The sequence below is a fragment of the Passer montanus genome, unplaced genomic scaffold, assembly GCF_014805655.1.
Source record: "Passer montanus isolate IOZ18808 unplaced genomic scaffold, ASM1480565v1 scaffold2, whole genome shotgun sequence".
Lineage (NCBI taxonomy): Eukaryota > Metazoa > Chordata > Aves > Passeriformes > Passeridae > Passer > Passer montanus.
Genome location: NW_024366591.1, coordinates 5,419,632 through 5,438,551, shown reverse-complemented (window position 1 = coordinate 5,438,551; position 18,920 = coordinate 5,419,632). Strand labels below are relative to the sequence as shown.

Genomic DNA, 18,920 nt, shown 5'->3' with positions numbered 1-18,920 from the left:
TCACAAACCCTGCATGATGTTGTCTCTCCATTGGTGTAAAAGAGTGAAAGCCTCTTGCAGGTGACAAGCAGCATATCACAAGCTGGTGTTTGGTGTTTTATTTGTGTGGTTATCCTTTTTTAATCTGAAGGCACAGCATCAAGATTGTGATGTATTTAACTTGCTTCAGAAATTCAAGTGAAACAATAGGCCAGATTGCTACATTTGTAGAAGTTGGGTCCCATTAGGATCTGTAGTTCAGGGCCTCTCAGCATTCATGAAGCAAAAATACCCCCCAAACAGGCAAAGCTGTGGGTTTAATGAACTCAGCAGAGCTGGGACTCATTCCAACTATTTAACTTAAGTGTGTTTTCAAAAAGTTGTGTAATCCCTCATTTGCTTTCTAAGCTACATTCCAGAGGGATAACAGGTATAACCTTATTTATTTTTCTCCATCTCAGTAATGCCATTATTTCCTACCTAAAACCAGAGAACAAAACTCCATTCAGTACAACTGATGGGTTCCTTTACACTCCTACCTGTTGCTAGTGCATTAGGAATGACCCCATCCATACCAGATAGAAGAACAGTCAAAAATGGTATGTCTCATTTAATCCAAGCTGGGAGGACATATTTCACTTGCTGCTATGAAGCACTGGAATGATATTTAGACTCCTGACTTCTACTGAGAAGACAGAATGCACCCTTGGCCTGTCAGAAGCAAAACACCCTAAATCAGGGTCCTGTTGACTTAGGTCAAGTAGAATTAAAGAAACACATCACCAAAGGCACATCTTTAAAGCCAGTTTATTTCTCTACCATTCCACCATGGTAGCTGTCGTTAATACTTGCTGTTATCTTTGGAGTAAGAACATCATTAGCAGGTTTATTGCTTATTAATGCCATGTTGAGGATTGTTTATTTCAGCTGGCAGTTGATATCTAAAAGAATGGCTTAAGGACAAAAATATACATTTCAGTCTGAGGAACTCATTAATGATACTTTAATCCACCGGAGTCTTAGGTTTTATTTTCCTCTACTCAGCACTGGGAAATTTTTTTTCTTGACTTGTCCTCTCTGAACTTGCCGAGCACGAGTTCCAAATCCCAGAGACTGCATTGATTCTGTTAAGTACTTTTGGCCAGGAGAGATGCACAGCATCACCAACAGTTTAGCATCACCTCCTAAAAGCAAGAGAAAGACAAAACATACTTATTTACCTCATTCTTTTCAGTAAGTTATACATTGTTACCATACTGATCTGTACAACATGAGCACAGGTTACCATTGCTTTCATGAAGCAGAAGACTGCTCCTGAAAAGGGCTGTTGAAACAGACAGCTCCTTCATGGGGAGTCTGTATCTAACAATATGATATTTACCCCCAAATGTTTCACAATTTGTAATGTTACAATTTTTTTCCCCTATTAGCAGCTTCATTAGTTAATCATCATGTATGTTATGGCTCTGGACACTTATTTAAGTTCTGTCAAATATTTGTAAATTTTGGGTAATGGCAAAATGGCTTGTTTGACAATAAAACAAAACAGACTTTAAGTTTATAGACAATGATTAAACAAAGGAAGAAATGGCCATTTTCAACACTTAACCAAAGTCATGTAACAGATTTCGTTAAAATCAGGCTGAGTGCCCGTACAACATAGCTCTCACTTCTCTTTTTGGCTTTCCCTTTTCACAGTAGGGACTCCAGTATGAAGTGAAAATCAAAGCTTAAGCAAAAAATTAATAGCATTTCAGAAACTCTGGAGAACTGTTACCTCATTCACTGTCAATGCCTTGAACTGGAGATTAAAAGCATAAGGGCTAATTTTTTCTGGGTGAAGAAAAATGAACTAGTGTACTACACATATGGGTACAAATCTGACATTACTGCAGGCATAACACTTGCTTTAAAATTACTTCTGAATTGGTGAGGAGCTAAAGAATAGGAAGTGATCCCAACACAATCGGAAATTATAGCACAGTGCCATGTCATGTCTTCCTCCTTTGTCTTGCTGCTGCAGGGCACATCGTTAAGGAATGTGCAAGCAGGCGATTATACCCTGTAGTAATAAAGATTGAAGTTTTACTTTTAAACTGTACCTGACATGAAACACTGGTGAAACGCAATTTTTACCCTTTATATGATCCTATTGAGATGTTGTTCTTCAACTAAGCTTTGGCAACCGCAAGGTTTAGCCTGATTCAGGAGTTCAGAACTGTCACTGTGTGCTCACACTCTCCCGAGCCAGAGTCTTTGAAATAGAGGGCAAATTCATGCAAAGAGTATAAGATCATCTTCTAGTTTTACACAGCAAAGGAGATGAAAAATCAGGAGAAGAAATCTATATTGTTGAACAAAAGTCAGAATAATCCCTAACCCACAGAGTCCTGAAGCAGATGTGTAAGTTTGCTGTTCCGATATGGGACGTGAGCTCGCTGCTCTGCTATTGCTCCCAGAACGTCGGCCAGGGCGGACAGGCTGCGGTTAATGAAGGAAGTCTCTCTCAGTGCTGCTCCTGTCACTCCAGACATACCTGGTACAGTGTAGAAAAAGGCACTGGTAACAGTAAGCAAATCTGCTTCAAAACTGTAATGTGGAGGAAAAGTTAAAGAAGATTCAATGTCTACAGATGGTCCAAAACATCTCATGTTAAAGTTGATCTCTGCAGATGTACAATGCATTTTTTGCTCCATAGGTATTAAGAACAAGGAAACAAGAAAGTTTAGATTAGACAAGACAACACTGCTTCTGAAAACATGAGTGCACAATGGCCCCAAAGAGAAGCCTGGTTTTTTCCACCATTTTTTAATAATAGTTAGCTGCCCCATTTGTATCCCTTTGGAAAAAGAGATAAGACACTGATGATGTAAGCTGCAGAGAGAAAACTGTACAACAGCCACAAGTGTGAAGTGTTTGTGTTCACCAAAGCCTGTGGAGTGGTGTTTTATGGCATGATTTGCTGTAAGGAAATGGATAAAGGAAAATGGTGCCCCTCTACCACCCACCCAGCATGGTTGTATGTAGCTATGCTGCCCCTCAGCAACACAGTAAAGGTTTGGTCTATGCAACACATTGTACCAATTCAAAGAGGTGCAGCAAGTTCAACTCTTTGATCAGTCTGGATGAGGGTGCAATTAAGAGTAATTAATTCTTGCTGTCCTTACCTTTGCCATTTGGGGAAGAGAAATTTGCTTTTAGCATTTAGCATCATATTATTCAAATTCAAATTCTTGAGTGTAGTGGATGAGGTACAGATAAACCCTCAGTCACTTCTTACCCAGAGCACGTGATCCATGTCAGGCAGAGCTGATGACAGTGGGATCAGATGGGGCCAACAGCTTCCTCTGCTGCCTACTCTCCTATTTCTAGACAGGTTCAGGGAGTGGCTAGAGATCTTATTTTCCCCTCAGGCCAGCACTGGCTAGCAAAGGGAAGCTCAAGAGGAAAATGTGAAAAAGTACAGTAATAGCAAAAATTTCAGGAGTCTGGACAGAGTGGGCTGTAGAACTGTAACTGTGGGAAAGGATGAGGTTGGAGTGGTAGAGTCTCCAGTTGTCAGAGAGGGACAGAGCAACACAGTTTGAAAAACACTGCCAAAGGGTGGATAACAATCCAAGATAGGATGAAACTCCAGGTAATTTTACTGGGGTCATTATATGCTTGTATATCAAGGAAAAGCGGACTCCTGGGAAAAAAGTTATCCCCCTAAAGGAGAAAACTGCAAACAGGGGAAGGGGTACATATTTAAACTACTGATTATCTGCATTTGGTTAGATGAACTTTGACAAAGCATTTATAGCTGAGTTTTCAAAGTGAAACACAGGTGCTAAAAAGGGACAAGTTGGCTTGTAAATGCTGCAAATTGCCCAGGCCAGCTGTAAAGCCAACAGGGCTGGGTGCTGACATATGTGAGAAGCTTGGGGTACTGCTGCTCACTTAGATTTACCACAATTTAAAACAATTACAAGTTAACACTGCCTTCACTTTCAGCAGAGTACATCTGATGGATACACATCTGATGGCAGAGGTCAGTCTGCCACTAACTAACTCATCTAACACTGATGTGAGCACAACTCTTCTGGCTTCACTGGAGGATCTGGCTTGCCGACCCCCAAAGGGAGGAAATGTTTGTCCTGGTTTAACTGAGAGAACAAACACACGCCCTGTTGCTCAATTACATGTTTTCAGCATTTAGAGCAAATGAAAAAATAATGTATTATATTAGGTTTCTCTGTAGAACAAAAGTTTAACAGTGAGCAAAAGGATGCATTCTTGGCAGTAAAGTAAAAGAGTCTTTCATAATACTTTTCAAAACATTATTTCTGGAATGATACATTTGGCTGCATGATAAGAAACTTCTTGCTAAGAAAGTTTGTCCTTTAGGAAATAATCAAGTTTTTCAAATTATTGTGTGCATAGAGGAGGCAGAAGGAAAATGCTTTGAAGAAACAATGAAAACAATATTATCTTTTCCACACTAATTCTTCCAAGACCTTTTCCACAATAAAGCAGAAAAATCCACACATGGTGATATCAATTATTATAGATAATTGTAATATTTAAATAAGTTATGCCCTTTAAACATTTCTGTACCGAAGACATGCTAATTTTCAGAATAGAAAAACAGGCCTAATAAAAGCAGTCTGAACAAATTGTGTTTCTGTTATATGGTCCTGGGCTTATTTCAAGCTTATACAGTCATGCTTTGAGTTAAACTATACCAGTGTAAAACCAGATCAATTAGCCCTCAAAATTTTGTTTATACCAAGATCTGTGGGTTCAAACTCCCCCTGTGAGCAGCGTGTATCCCTCCATAAAGAACTAAGGCATTTATTGTAATCTAGATCCATAAAGATCCATGCCCACAAACAGACACGTTTTCTCACCGACACACTCGCTCCCAGCCAGGTCCACCAGCTGCAGTCTCGTTTTGACTTGCTTCATTTTCTCAGTTGCTTCAAGCTGCACCGGTGAAGAGGCTCTGGAAGAAGAGGTGGATTTATTGTCTTTCATTTTTTGTGGAAAGGTGAAGGAAGCCTCTTTATTTAGTCTCTGACTGGTTTGTTCATCTTCCCATAAAGTACCTGGTTAATGGAAAAATCAAAAGAGAGCTTCTCACTGACACTGAAAATTGAGATGGGGAAAAATGGGGTATCAATAGGGGGATGTAGAGCATCTGCTGCTTCAGGCTATTCTAACAGAAGCAATGTACAAGCAAGACTCCATGGCACAGGCAGGATGAATGACTTTTTCTATGTTATTTAAAGTTTTACTCATCAAACTGATTGTACCAGCTGGTAACAAGCTTTGGTGTAGATTGTGTTGTATCCAATAATCCCATTGTTGACACATCTGTGTGGAAAACAAGAAATGGGAGTGCAGTAAGGACTTTAAAGAGGCTTTTTTTTTTAAGTTTTAGACTGATTGACACCAAAGTGCAATTTTGGATGCTTGGGAGCAGGAGGCTCTGAAAACAGATTCTATGTATTTGAAACATCACCTGCTGGTGCTCTGGCGAAAACAAAAACAAAAACAAAACAAAACAAAAACAAAAACAAAAAAAAACCAAAAAAAAAAAACAAAACAAAAAAAACCCACCAAAACCAAAACAAAACAAAAACCAACCCAACTTTATTGTGCCTCTTCTATTTTGTCCTTTGCTGCTGCTCCCCCTAGACTTCTTCCAGCCCTCATATCCCACTGCAAGATCTCCACATGATGAGCTATTAGCCTCAATAGTGTTATTCCCACTTGTTCAGGTAGGTTACCTACTAGTATCATTCCTCAGCAGAAGCATTTGGCTTTCTCTCTTTGCTGGGAAGGAAGACAAATACTGTCTGGGAAAGCTGCTTTCACATTAGCTTAGCAGGAATATATGCAAAATGGATTTCACCAAGCAGTTCTTTTGGGTTTTTTTTTTCTCTTAGTGTTTTGGTCTTCATCTATCTCTTTCTTTCTGTCTCTGAAAGAGCAAAAGAATAAAAGGCACATATTCTGCTACAGGTCATAGAGACAACAGACCTCTTTGGGTGCTTACAGAGTTCTAGTTGGAATAGTAGAAAGTTTCCAACTGCAAAACTTGACTAAGGAGCAGACTGACTTGCATTACAGAGCTCTACTCTTCTCCAAGTAGGCTGCTGCTAAATCCTGAGCCAGCTCTTCACAGTGTAGGCAGAGCAGCTGTGTTGGCTTACACAGAATAAATGGCTTCAGGCTATACAGTGTCAAACTAAGTGTTCCCACTCCTCTTCAGTTTTAGACAATGAAATTAAGAAACAGCTCTCCTCAAACAACAGATAATACTGATCAAAATGCTAAAATGCCTTAATCAAACCTGAAAAAGTGCTGGTTTGTCAACCATGGTTTTAGGTGCAGAACTCAGACTTTACAACTTTTTCTTTAGCGACTAAGGTATCTGACATTGAGATATTTGACAATGGCACCTGGCTTTTAAATTGGGATCCTTTCCTTTTAAACAAGCCAGTTTGTGCTGTCACACACTGCTGCAGTGAGGTCCCAGCTGCAGCGCTGCTCTCTCTGTTTCATTACAGTGCACATCTTCTCCTACGTGCTGTGAGTCAAAAGCCAGAGTCTGCATTCAATAACAATTAGACATTTCTGCAGAGTTTCGCTGCCAGGCAACATGGCACAGTGGGGTGGCTGCAATTAGAAGTGACAAAGGAATTCTGGACCAGACAAGATGGCTGCTGTGCTAATGGTGCAAGCACTGAGTTTAAAAAAGTAACATCAGTCTAACTGACAAGAATCTGGAGCTGACTAGAGTTAACATCAGGAATGCTGGAGCTGCAACTTATAAAATAATTGTGTCTTTTGGCAAGGCCCATAGGTAACAGTGGGCACTGTTTGTTCTGCTATTCTGTTGGTTTAATTTCTGATAGCAGTCTAAGGGAAAAAATGTTAAATATTTCCCACTTTCTAAAACATTTCCCACTTTCATATTGTTGTTGCAGAGTATGAAGGAGATGGACCACAGCACTGAAAGCAGAGAGCTTAATTATAACATGAGCAAAAGAAAACAAAAGTTGCCCCCAAGAGCCCCAGAAGAAAGTTGTTCCTTAACTAATAAACTGCTAAGTATTGATGTGGTAGTGGAAAGGAAAAATATCAATGTTGCCATAGTAAACAGGACAAGTATTTTGTCTTTTTGTACAGTGGCCTATTATTAACAGTTCAAAAGATTCTGAATTTAAAGGACATTTTTGCAAGGCAGAAAGTAAATAAATTTAATTCTTTCTCAACCAAAAGCATGTGATGATGCCTAAAATTTATGGTTAGCTTAACCACAAACTTTGTAGGACATGTACTTATTCATTCTAAGTTATTTACCTACTTTATTTGACTACTTTATTTGTAAGAGACCTTATCAAGGTCTTTACTGTCTTATACCTTATCTTATGACTTTCTGATAACACTTATTCATTAATTGCCTCATGCATCACAACTTCAACAACTCTGGAAGTCAAGGCATGTAAAGAAAAGTGCTAAGATTTTGTGAAACTGAAAGTTCGAGTAGCATTCAAACATGAAAATGGTCCGTTATTTAAGAAGGAACGTAGAAGTTCAAAAAATGGAAAAGAACTGAGGGAATGTATCAAACACTGGAAAAGGAAGAAAAGGAATATGAAAACCTCCCAGTCCACAGACTGTTTTTCTACAAATGACTGGCTCCAGATGTATTTTAGTAACATCCTACTTACCAAAGTTATCTCCAAAGACAACTGTGGTTATGGTCAATGTCACTACCAGATGAGAACGAGAGGAATGAGCATGCACCAGTGTTGGGTGTGTGACTCTCAGCTGTAGGCCTTTGTTGACTAGATGCAAAAATTCAGATGCATTTTCAACTGTCCTAAGAAGTAAAGAAACAGAAAGGATATTTAACTGACTCACAGGAAAAATCACACAAGAAAGCTGACAACTTGAATGAGAACCTCAGCATTTCCACTTCCTGCTCTTCTCCTTATACTACTCTCAATTTTGAGCGGCACAAACAGACTTTTTCAGGTGGGATAAAGATGAAAATTCAAGCCAAAAGCTGTGATGCAGTCCTGAAAGTGCTGCAGAATTGCCCTGCCAGCCTTGCAGGTCCATAGATACTATAGCTGAGCTCTTGAAGCAACAGACATTTCTATATCTCCACACTTTGGAAGAAAAGACACAGGTTTAGACATTGCTGGAATCTCTGGTCTTACAGAAGTAGATTTCTCCAATTTATGCTGAGGTAGCTCATTTTCTTATGTACAGAATTAGGCAAAAGACCCCAAAATTTCTCTGGGCCTCTGGAAGTCATATTTCACATTTGGAATTAAATCCAGAATCCCTGAAAAAAGTCCAATTCCACTGTTCAATGAGCACAACGTCAGAATAAATAGATGTGAATTTATATAGACCATTTATCTCACACTATCTGTTTTCTTTCCCTGTTAAAGGAAGTACTGCAAATATGATCAATGCAAGGGCAAAGACCTAGCACACACAGTGGAATAAATACAGAAAATGAAATAAACTAGCTAGGTAAAGAAAAAACCCACTATGATTTTCCCTATGTTTGCAATGTTGAAAACAAATGAGATAAGAGTGCTTACCCTCACTGTGTTGCCTTCTTCAATAATCACTGAAGGTAGAACACCTAAACAGCTGTTTTTAGGTGGGGGTATAAATTATGACTGTATATGATAGCCTGGTCACTGAATGCTCTGTAACAGCACAACCATTAATAATTCTTATGACAGGCCAAAGGCTTGGTTCCACAATGCTGCAGTCACTAGCAGCTAGGATGTGATAAAAAGCAATGACTTTAAGACTTAGATTTGGCTGATTTCAGTAAAAGTCAGACCAGGCACAAACTTATTTTATGCTAAGAGCCATACTTGAAGAGTTTAGAGACAGAAGAACAAAAGAAAGCAAACTCAACTAAAACAATTTCCTCAAAAAACAAAGCAAGGGCATCTGAAGCACAGAAAAGCATTTGGCTACACCATATCTACCGATACTTAGGAGAAGCAGCCATCTAACTGCAGTTCCCTGTATATACAGGGCTGCATGAGGTAAACAATCACTACAGACTTCCCCTATCAATCCTGAGCCACACATGCCAGCCTCCACAGTAGCCACCTCTGGGCAGCCACCAGGGATGTCTCCTGCTTGTTTGACCTGGTAGTGGCTCCAGTTCCTACAATGGGGTGATCTAACTATGCCACACATCCAAGGAGGCACACCTCCTGCCGTCCCAAGCCATCAACTGCATCTTGCAGTGGCTAGTCAGCCAGGACTGAAAGGCCTGAGGGGGAAGCAGCCTTGGCTAGGATGCAGCACCAGGAAGTTGGCTTCTGCAAGCTGCTGCTGTGAGCTGGCAAAGGGTCAGTGCTCCAAGCTGCTGCCCCATCCCTGCATTTGCCATGGAAAACAGGGTTCAGGATGTGCTGTCAGTGTTGGTCACCTATGGCTGGGAAGCTGCAGCTGGCTTTGAAGACAAGCAACATCCCCTGCCCAGTGTGGCAAATGTGACACAGTAGCTCCTCCACAGGACTGACAGAAATAGTATTGTAGTATAATGTCTATTACTTCACCATGCTTCATGTGTCGCACGTTCTAGGACCAGATTCTACAAAGAGAAGCCCTGTTGCAGTTATATTAAAAATTTGATGCTGAAAGTTCTCCAAAGTCAACCAAGCTATAAAAGAAGAAAGAGACTGAGGTTTTCATGATTCAGTAAGATGAACATGTTAGCAGGAAAGAAACTACTGTACTTTAGTGGATATATGGAGAAGCCAATGAGACCCAGCAGGCCAATATATTCTAGATGAAATATTATCATAAATGAGGATGTGTTTTTATTCAAAGCACCAGCTGTTTACTTTAGATTTCAGGCAGGTGGGTGGCCTCATTCAATGGTTCCTTTACCTTGTTTGGGTTTGTTTTTTCTTATTAACCTTTCTATGTAATTATTAATATAGCCTGTTTATGAATTGGACTTTTTTCACTGCTTGCATTGTAACTGAGATACAAGTCCATGTTTTTATTTATGTTTGCATTAGCATTTAGTATTAACTGATCGAGATAAGTGGCTTTTAAGAGTTTTAGTTCAAGGCACCAGGTTCCTTTGCCATAAATTAAAATTTACAGAAATAAACAGAGCAGCCATTTTATTAACTGGAGGGACAAATGAAACCTTATTGAATCTTCTCTTTTTTTGTCTCTATGGCACATGTCCCGTTGCTTCTCGCCTCTCCCTTTCCCAAAACCTATGAAAAGAGATGGGTCACCCACTAACTATGCAAAGCTCCCTTGGGAAATCGAACAGGCATTTTTCAGGAATAAAATTATGCCAGGCCAGCATCTTAGTTACTGAAATACCGTAATTAAAAATGGCTTGGAGATTTTGATGAAAACAGGAAAAGTTCAACTCCCAGCATGTCCACACTACATGCACCCATCTTCACTTTCTAATATGGCTCCTTTCCTGTATAGTCAAAGGAAAAAGATTAGCTCCCCCAAGAAAGATTCAGCACACACAGGTTAAGTTCTGCTCCCAGACTCTTCTGGAGTTTTTAATTTCTTTGACAGCAGAGCCTTAACTAGGCACTAAAAGTTGGAGTAAAGTCACAGTTGGGAAATACAAGAATAGAGACATAGAGAAACCCACTAGTCAGCATAATACAGACAGAAAGGGCAAAAGGATTCATCACTTTAAGCTCCAATCACTTTTCATTCATTCCATGTTCTTCTGGTGCATGCAGAGTGCAATCAAGCTTGCAGAATTTCTATGGAAATTGTATTTAACCTCAAGACCAAAGAGCAGGCAAACCCCAGATACAAATGTTAATACTTCTGAAAATATTGCAGTGCTTATTGCTTCATTGAAAGAAAGGAGAGTCCTACAGCTTCTACAGTGAAGAAAACCACTTGACAATTTCTCTGGGCTCCTACTTTTCTATGAGCAATTAAATTGCTAGAAAGTACAAATCAATAAATCAATAAAATCACTAGGTAGAATAAAAGTACACTTGTACAATCCTCCAGTACATTCTTATACTTTTATCAAAGCTTGCTAGGAATAGCATTAAATCCACACAAACAAACTACTGGTCTGCTTATGTGACTAAGTCCCACAGGACAAAATTATCTCCACTGATGGTGGTGCATTTTATTTAATTGGCATGGGATGCATTTCATATCTGACTGCTAATTCCCCTTGGAAAAATAGAGATTAGACCATGACAAGAATTATTATAGAGAAGCAAAGAAAAACATCGCATTTCCTCAGAAACATAGAAAACACTAATGCTTTTCTAAACATTTCAATAGAGCAACATATTTCTTTTCCCAAATGTTATTTACTCAAGGAGCAGGACTTCTTTATGTGACATCTCAATAATGCACATGCTCCCTTCTGGAATCTGTTTTCATGCTGGGTGCTCAGAGAGAGATGTCCAGTTTAATTCCACTGGATACCATCACCTCTCTGGTGCCACTAGAACTGCTTGTCCTAATTTTATTTTTTTTCTAGCTAATGTTGATACTACTAGCGTAAGGCCCAAAGAAAGGCCACAAAAATGGAGAAGGGCCTAGAGAGGAAGCCACATAAGCAGAAGCTGAGGTGACTTGGTCTGTTCAGCGTGGAGGAGAGGAGACTGAGGGGAGACCTCATTGCAGTCACAATTTCGTTGTGAGGGGAAGCAGGGGGGCAGGAATCAACCTCTTCTCCTTGGTGACCTGAGGGAGCAGCCAGAAGTTGTGTCAGGGGAGGTTTACACTGGATATTAGGAAAAGGTTCTTCACCCAGAGGGTGGCTAGGTACTAGAATGGGATTCTTGGGGCTGTCCTGTGCAGGGCCAGGAGTTGGACTCAATGTTATCTTGTAGGCCCCTCCTCACTCAAGACATTCTATGATAAACGACACAGCCATTACCAAAATGAAGCATCTGAAACAGATTCCCTCTTGTTAATGGATGAAATTTTATGAACATATGATTTTTAACATCTAAGTACCCAAGGAAAGTTTTTTATATATAACAAGAAGGCGCTGTACGTTTGCTTTGTATGCCACACTTACATAATGTCAAGAATAATTCTCATGAGCACTAAAACAAATCTTTGTAATGCTTAGCATGTAAAAGAAGGCCTTTAAGTATAGCTGTAGCCTTAAATACCCTAGCTTTCCCTACACTGTCAAGTTGTGTAAATAAGGATCAAACCTGGCATACACCAATGCTGGAGAGGGACATCTTAAAACTGAATGGTGAGAAGCTTTGCTACTTAGCTTCCAGTTTGAAGAACCTTGATTTTCAAGACCTACCAGTTCAAATGCCAACATAACAATTCCAGTTTTAACACATCCAGTTATGAAAACAGAACTTTAAGTAATATTAAGACGGGTATTTGTATTAAAATATCACTTAAAATCTTATTCTAATTTTTTGTAACTCCAATGCATAAAGGAAAAGCTAACACCCTACAGCTGCTTAACTATTTACAACTGGTACATAAATTTCTATTATAATCTGTAAATTTTATGATTCAATGAGACTGAATAGAAAGCGATTTGTGACTAGATTATCCTTTCTTTTTCTACAGCTGACAAGATGCCATAGATCCAGCAACAACAATATATGCAGCAATCTCCAGGCATTCTGAATGGAAGGCACTTAGCACAGGAGTATAACTCAAAGTAATTGTACATTTATTTCTGGAAGTATTTTGACATTTGAAGTCAACTGCAGTGTAATAGACTAAGCTAACAGAAACAGAACTGTTCTTTTGCATATGGTAAGGACTCATTGTTAAGAAGCAATCTGGTGCCTGTAATGCAATTTTGTGACAGCTCTACACAGCATTAACACCAGATAGTGTTTGGATTGTAGGAGCAAGCCGTGTACTCACTCATGTGTCAGCAATGGCACATCACTCTTCCCTTCTCTGGTTGTGACAACATCACGCTTGACGCCAAACAGTTTTCCACAACTGTCTTTGGCCAGAAGATCAAAAATTTCATTATTATACACTTCTACAACAGAAACCTCAACCCAGCAACTTCCTGGTGGCTTTTCTGAAATGAGCCTGGCAAATAAAAAAAAGAGAAAAAAATTTGAAGACAAAAGTCCAAAAAGTTGAAGTCAAACCCCAAATTAACAATCTGCAAATAGAGATCTATTCTTTAATTGTAATATAATTACAATCTGATAAAAGCATTTACTAAGTATCTGCAGCCATGGAATTGCCTTATCCATATGCTAATGTTACCTTGAAGACTCAGAATATACAGTTTATTTATACTTGAGGAAGTAAATAGAATTTAATTTTCCAAACAGCTGTGCCAGCTTGTTTTTTTCACTAGCCTCCCACCTCAGGATTTTTTAAATACTATTTCTCTGCTGGCAGTTATTGCACTCAGAGTTCAGAATATAAAATCTGGCAGAGTGAAAGCAATGAACAGAGATGGGAAACTATATCTGGAAGAAGTTATCTGTTCACTGATAAAAGCCTGAGAAAATCCATAAATTAAGGGCTTCTCTATTCAGGAGAGTATTTACAGTTAGACAGTTATTCTCATCCAAAATTGGTTCTTTGATTTAGCTTATACCCTTCTCCAAAACAAACAGGCTTAGCCGGAAAAACTTCTAATGGCTCTTCTACTATAACATAGCAGCATATCAGTTCAATTCTGTATTAGGTTCAACTGAAAAAAATCTAAGACCCCTTAAAACAAGTACAGATTGTAGTTAAAAATGCTATTATCCTTCTTCCTTGGGACTGGGTTCTAAACTGAATTCTCTTCATCTATTCCAGTTGTAAATTTTCACAGAACCGTTCAGAACTTAATTATCTTCTGGACTCCCACAACTATGGTTGAAACATTTTCAGAAGTTTAATTAGAGTCTGAAAGCCAGATGGACAGATAATACACAGTAAAACTGCATAATCTTATTGTCTTAGAAAATTAGATAAAGCAGGAGAGAGACTAGAAATCTATATGAAACTTCAAATATCAAATGATGGTCAGAGAAGCTACAAATATTAACCATTTTGAAGCTGAAATCTGTAATGATAAATACACTACAAACATTATTTCATCCTTTCTATACAGTTTAAAGTGACTGTCACTGACAGAAAGCCTTTACTTAGTTTTTACCTGAACACTTCTTGCGTAGCTCGAGGAATAATTCCAAGTTCTGATTCCTCTTCTATGGCGAATGCTAAGTTCCCCTCTAACTGTGGTCCCAGCATTGTGTATGTCTTCCCACTTCCAGTTTGCCCATAAGCCATGATACACACATTGTACCTGAAAAATACAAGTGCTGTAATTTATTTTGCCATTACCAAATGTCTCTATTAGGTGGCAAGTCAAACTTCAAACAATATGGGAACACAAACTTAAACAAGAAAATAAAAGCACTGCTCCTGATTTCTTTCTACAGATCTCAAAGTCTGACAGTAATTACTGTTCATAGCATCACCTAAACAGGTTTTATTTTTTAAGCAGAGTTAAAGGGATGCTTTTAAGTAGAAGTTTAAAGGATCCCTAGCTTGGAATGACTGATGCTGTTAGACCTCCTTGCCTGCCCAACTTTCAGCTTTTGCACTACAGAGCTGCTTTTTAATCAGATCCTGAACCACTGCAGTTTACAGTACAGCATTTTAAAGTAAACTATTTCTGGGCTTGATTTGTGTTACAGTGATGCGTTGCAAACCATTGCACTTGCATCCTAACAGCTGGGAACTTTTCATCTCTCATAGCCTTTTTCAGGCAGGCTCATCAGACAGCCCTAAGAATAGAAGGCACAAATTTTAAACCAAGAGCAGCAGTTGAGAATGAGCATGCACACAATGACTGCTCTGGAACAAAGGTGGCAGGAACTGCTCTGATAAGGACAAGTAGAAAATGAAAATGTACAGTATCAGTGCAAAGGAAGAGGCATGTGTGAAACATCATCTTTTGAAGCAGACAAGTAAATATGTCTAATGACCAGAACTCTGAAAATGCCTCTTGGCTGCACAGAAAATAATACAAAAAGAATTGTTCACAGCTGTGAGCACTGTTGTGGATATCTGTGCCACAGGGATCTGAACTGAAATGTATGAATCCTATCTAGAAAGTGTGTTACTAACACAATGAGATCAAAGTCAACATCTTAAGCAAAATAAGTGGGTGGATACAGATGCATCCAACCACAGTACTGCTTTACATGGAGGACCAACACTGTGCTGTGCAGCTTTGCCCCTCCTAGACTGTGTCTGTTCTGCTACTCCTGCCAGCAACTCGATGTTGACCACAGTACTGTCCCAGCCAAGCCTTGGAAGACGTGCATTTATGCTGACAGGACTGCTCTCTCCCTGGAATATCTCATTTGTTCAGAGATACAACATTAGCAGAAACTACACAAGAAGTGCTTCACAGCTTGCAAAAACTTCTGCTATACTAGAGTTGCAAGAATGGGCTTGCTCGTTTTCTGCCAGGGAATAAAATTTCACTGCCTAAGCTACCTCCTCTGTGGGCAGACCTGAAACAGCTGCTTTTGATTATCTGATGCTTTACCTCACATCAAAAATATAGTTTCAAGCACATGCCAGCATATTTCAATGACCGCCTCTCATCTAATTGTTTTAAATGTATGGTTTCAAGTCATGAGATACTTACATGCATATTAAACATGCCTAGAAGCAATTATTTCAGGAGTATTATTTTGAAAGCTTTCACTTGTTAGAAAAAAGTGTGAGCTGATAAGCCACATGGAAAATACCTGGGTACTGTTTCTGGGAATGTGAAGTCAAAGTTGCAGTCAATGAATCTATAGTAGGTCCCTTCAGATTTTAGCATGCACTGCAGAGTATAAAATAGTCTAGTCATAGATTTGATGAAGTAAAGGAGTTGATATAACTGTAATTGAAAACAATGAGTACTACAGCAAAATTAAATGTGATAGCAATCAGGGCTGTAAACCTGAAATGAGGGATTTCTTGAAGTATTCACTGCTGACATAACTCAGTAGAAAAGCTTACACTAATTTTGTTGTTTTTAGCTAGACTTTTTAGCTCTAGATCCAGCACAAAGCTTTCAAATAGAGAAGCCTGAAGATTTTTCACTATTATTCACTTATGTGCCCTGATATTTTTCCTTCTCCACTTTATTATTATATATAACTGTTATATTCTTGTTTAGCTAGAATATTGTCAAGCTAAAATACCAATAGTTTTGTAGCACTTCTCTCCTGAAAAGAGTGTGGGTGTTCACTCTAGCAAAGTTACCCTAGGAGAGAAAACTGTTAAAGGAAATGAAAGGAGGAGAAATTAATTCTTTAAAATAAATAATTTGGATTCTTCAATGCTGTAAAGAAAAGAAAAGTTATCTTACTCCCCTGTTGGCCCTGTATGGCTCACAGTAAACTTTGAAGCCTGCTATACTTTGTCTGGTTTACATATGGAACAATCTTTTCTTCCTGTATATTTGTACTGAAAAATCAAACAATCCATTAAGAAAGAAAAACAGAAAAAATAAGGAAAATGAGAGAACACTCCCTTCTACTCAAGCTAAAAGTTGTTACAGACCACTTTGGAACCCAGACTAAAACAATCAGGAGCTGAAAAGAGGTTCAAGGTTCAGACTAAGTATGTCTGTTTCCCATTTACAGTGGGAAGGCTGCTGTGCTCATATGCACAGACTTGCCTTTCCTGAGAATCTGCTTCTGTTTAAACAGCACTTCTGGGAGAACAAGACAGGTCTTTTGTTTTCAATAACAGACCTTTTCCTAACTGAATACAAAAATCTTAGCTTTTAGGACAGGACTCTCCTCACGTAAAAATTAGGAAGTGGGAAGTACAGCAGATCAAGGTACAGATCAGATATGTCACTTAAGGGACCTGTTCAACCAAGGCAAAATTATGATCATTGCAAAAGGAAAAGTAGGGAGAGAAAGCAGTATTTTTAAGACTTCTTTAAACTCCTGCAACATAGTCGTCCCTAGGTTGGTCAGCTAAAGAAACTGAGGTTACTCATCACTGGTAAACAAGAATAATGGAATCTATGACTTCCCTCAGCCAGGGAGCCCTTGGGGGCCTCTCTGTGGCATATGGAATTCCCAATATTCACAGTATCTTTAGATATCTCTTCTAGAATGTTTTTAACAAAAGGATCCTTGGAAACTCCAGTGTGCAGGCTGCTGGGAACAAGGATTCCCATTGTTCAACTATGCCACTGTGAATGGAAAGGGACTGTCTTTTCCCCTCCAGGGAGCAAAAGGTCCATGACAGCTCTACCATATAATTAAGCGGTATTGGAACAGGGATGAAAAAGGAGCAGGAAAAAGGTTCTGTATAAAACTCAGCTTAAGCCTCAAGGATTATAACTATATGTACATCAAAGCCTCTTTTCAACAGTAGCTTAAGTTGGCTCAGTAGTTATGAAAAATCACACTTTATGAGCTTCAGTAGCTAGAAGTAATTCCATGTATTTGTTAGTGCTTGGTACTGATCAGTTTTGTATTATAACCAAAATTCTGTTTTACCCCAGTGCCTGAAGGAGCAGTAGAATGACTGAGAATGCCCAGTTCTGGTTCAACTAGGAATCGATCGCACCACCTCTGCTGGACCTAAAACCAGAACAGAGAGTGGCCCTGGCAGGCCCTTCACATTGCACACAATGTTCACAGTGAACACACTGTTGGAAAAGATGTATCATACAATGCCTGCAACTGGCAAAGTTATAAAGCATAACCTAAAGAACACAAAGAAAAAAGACAACATCTTCCGTTAGAAGCATCGGTTTGACAGGAGCAGATCAGAAGAAAAAACTGGGATTTTTTTATTTTTACAGATTTGTCTGCTTTGCTAAATTTTATAAACCATATTTTCACTGTTTATACAGAGAAACAGCATTCGCTTGGTGCTGAGTAGAAAGAAAACAGGAAAATGGAACTGCAAAGACATAAAACTTGACCAGATCACCATTATTAAGTATTTTTTTTAATTGACAGATTTCAGCAGATTATTGTGCTTTAGCTTTCTTAGTGCAACCTTTTTAACTTACCCATCCAGGAGAGATGTTAGCAAAGGGGACACATCTGCAAATACTGCATCTTGAGACTCCAGTTCATTGTAAACTCTGAGGAACAAAGTGTAATGATTAACCAAAGAAAAATATAAATGTTGTCACAAGAACACAGACCATACAAAAGGTAAGCCAGTGACATATAATCTGGGACCTGCTGACATTTCTGTGACACAAAACTGAAAATTTGAACTCCAAAGTCCTCACTCACATTTTGGGAGCAGCTGATGTGTTTTGGGGAGAACAATACATAGGTGTATCCTTGTGGACTGAGCTCATCCTAGACCTCCTGCCTGCGCCTCTGGCCCACAGAGTCTTTCTTTTAGGCTGTACTGGATCAGTGTAACTTTTTCACACCTACTAGAATGTGAAATATCCCTGCTGCCTGGGATTCGTATATATCACTTTATGGAAGACAGTGGTTAGGTTGTAATAACCTTTAGATGTGGGTAAAGTTTGGGGGGGGAAAAAAAAGAGGTACAGAGACTGCAAAATTGCTGAGGACTTGTCTCAGAAGACTCAGTGGCACAGCAGTAATCAGAATGCTTCTGAAGGTCATATTTAAGGATGTACTATCTTTGTGGGCAGTATCAGCCTAAGGTATTTCCATCCCTAGATGAAATACCAACTCTGAAATCAATACTTCTCACTCAAAAGAAGACTTTTTTTTACATAATGATGTGGAATGAAGACCTGTTTAAACAGAATGGAAGACAATTAAATTGCATGAGTTATTCTACCTCTTAGAAAGGAACAATAACATTTCAATACTTGGGGCAATACAATGTCTGAAACAAGTGACAAAATTTTTGAATGCAAGAAGAAAAAAAAGCCAAACCAACAGTTATCTTCAAAGAAATCTTTCCTCCAACCC

At 38.9% G+C, this 18,920-nt stretch overlaps 1 protein-coding gene across 4 annotated transcripts in view; it reads right to left on the bottom strand.

The window, feature by feature from the left end:
- Positions 1-770: 770 nt before the first annotated feature.
- Positions 771-18,920, bottom strand: part of KIF25 (kinesin family member 25) — a 51,937-nt gene continuing 33,787 nt past the window's right edge. For all 4 annotated transcript variants that reach the window (XM_039707188.1, XM_039707189.1, XM_039707192.1 and 1 more), the window contains 7 exons: positions 18,026-18,100; positions 14,135-14,284; positions 12,886-13,062; positions 7,701-7,852; positions 4,869-5,066; positions 2,360-2,515; positions 771-1,163 (listed from right to left, as the gene is read on the bottom strand). In XM_039707188.1, coding sequence (XP_039563122.1) covers positions 1,006-1,163; positions 2,360-2,515; positions 4,869-5,066; positions 7,701-7,852; positions 12,886-13,062; positions 14,135-14,284; positions 18,026-18,100 — 1,066 coding nt within the window. In that variant the 3' untranslated portion in view covers positions 771-1,005. The remainder of the gene's footprint in view (positions 1,164-2,359; positions 2,516-4,868; positions 5,067-7,700; positions 7,853-12,885; positions 13,063-14,134; positions 14,285-18,025; positions 18,101-18,920) is intronic.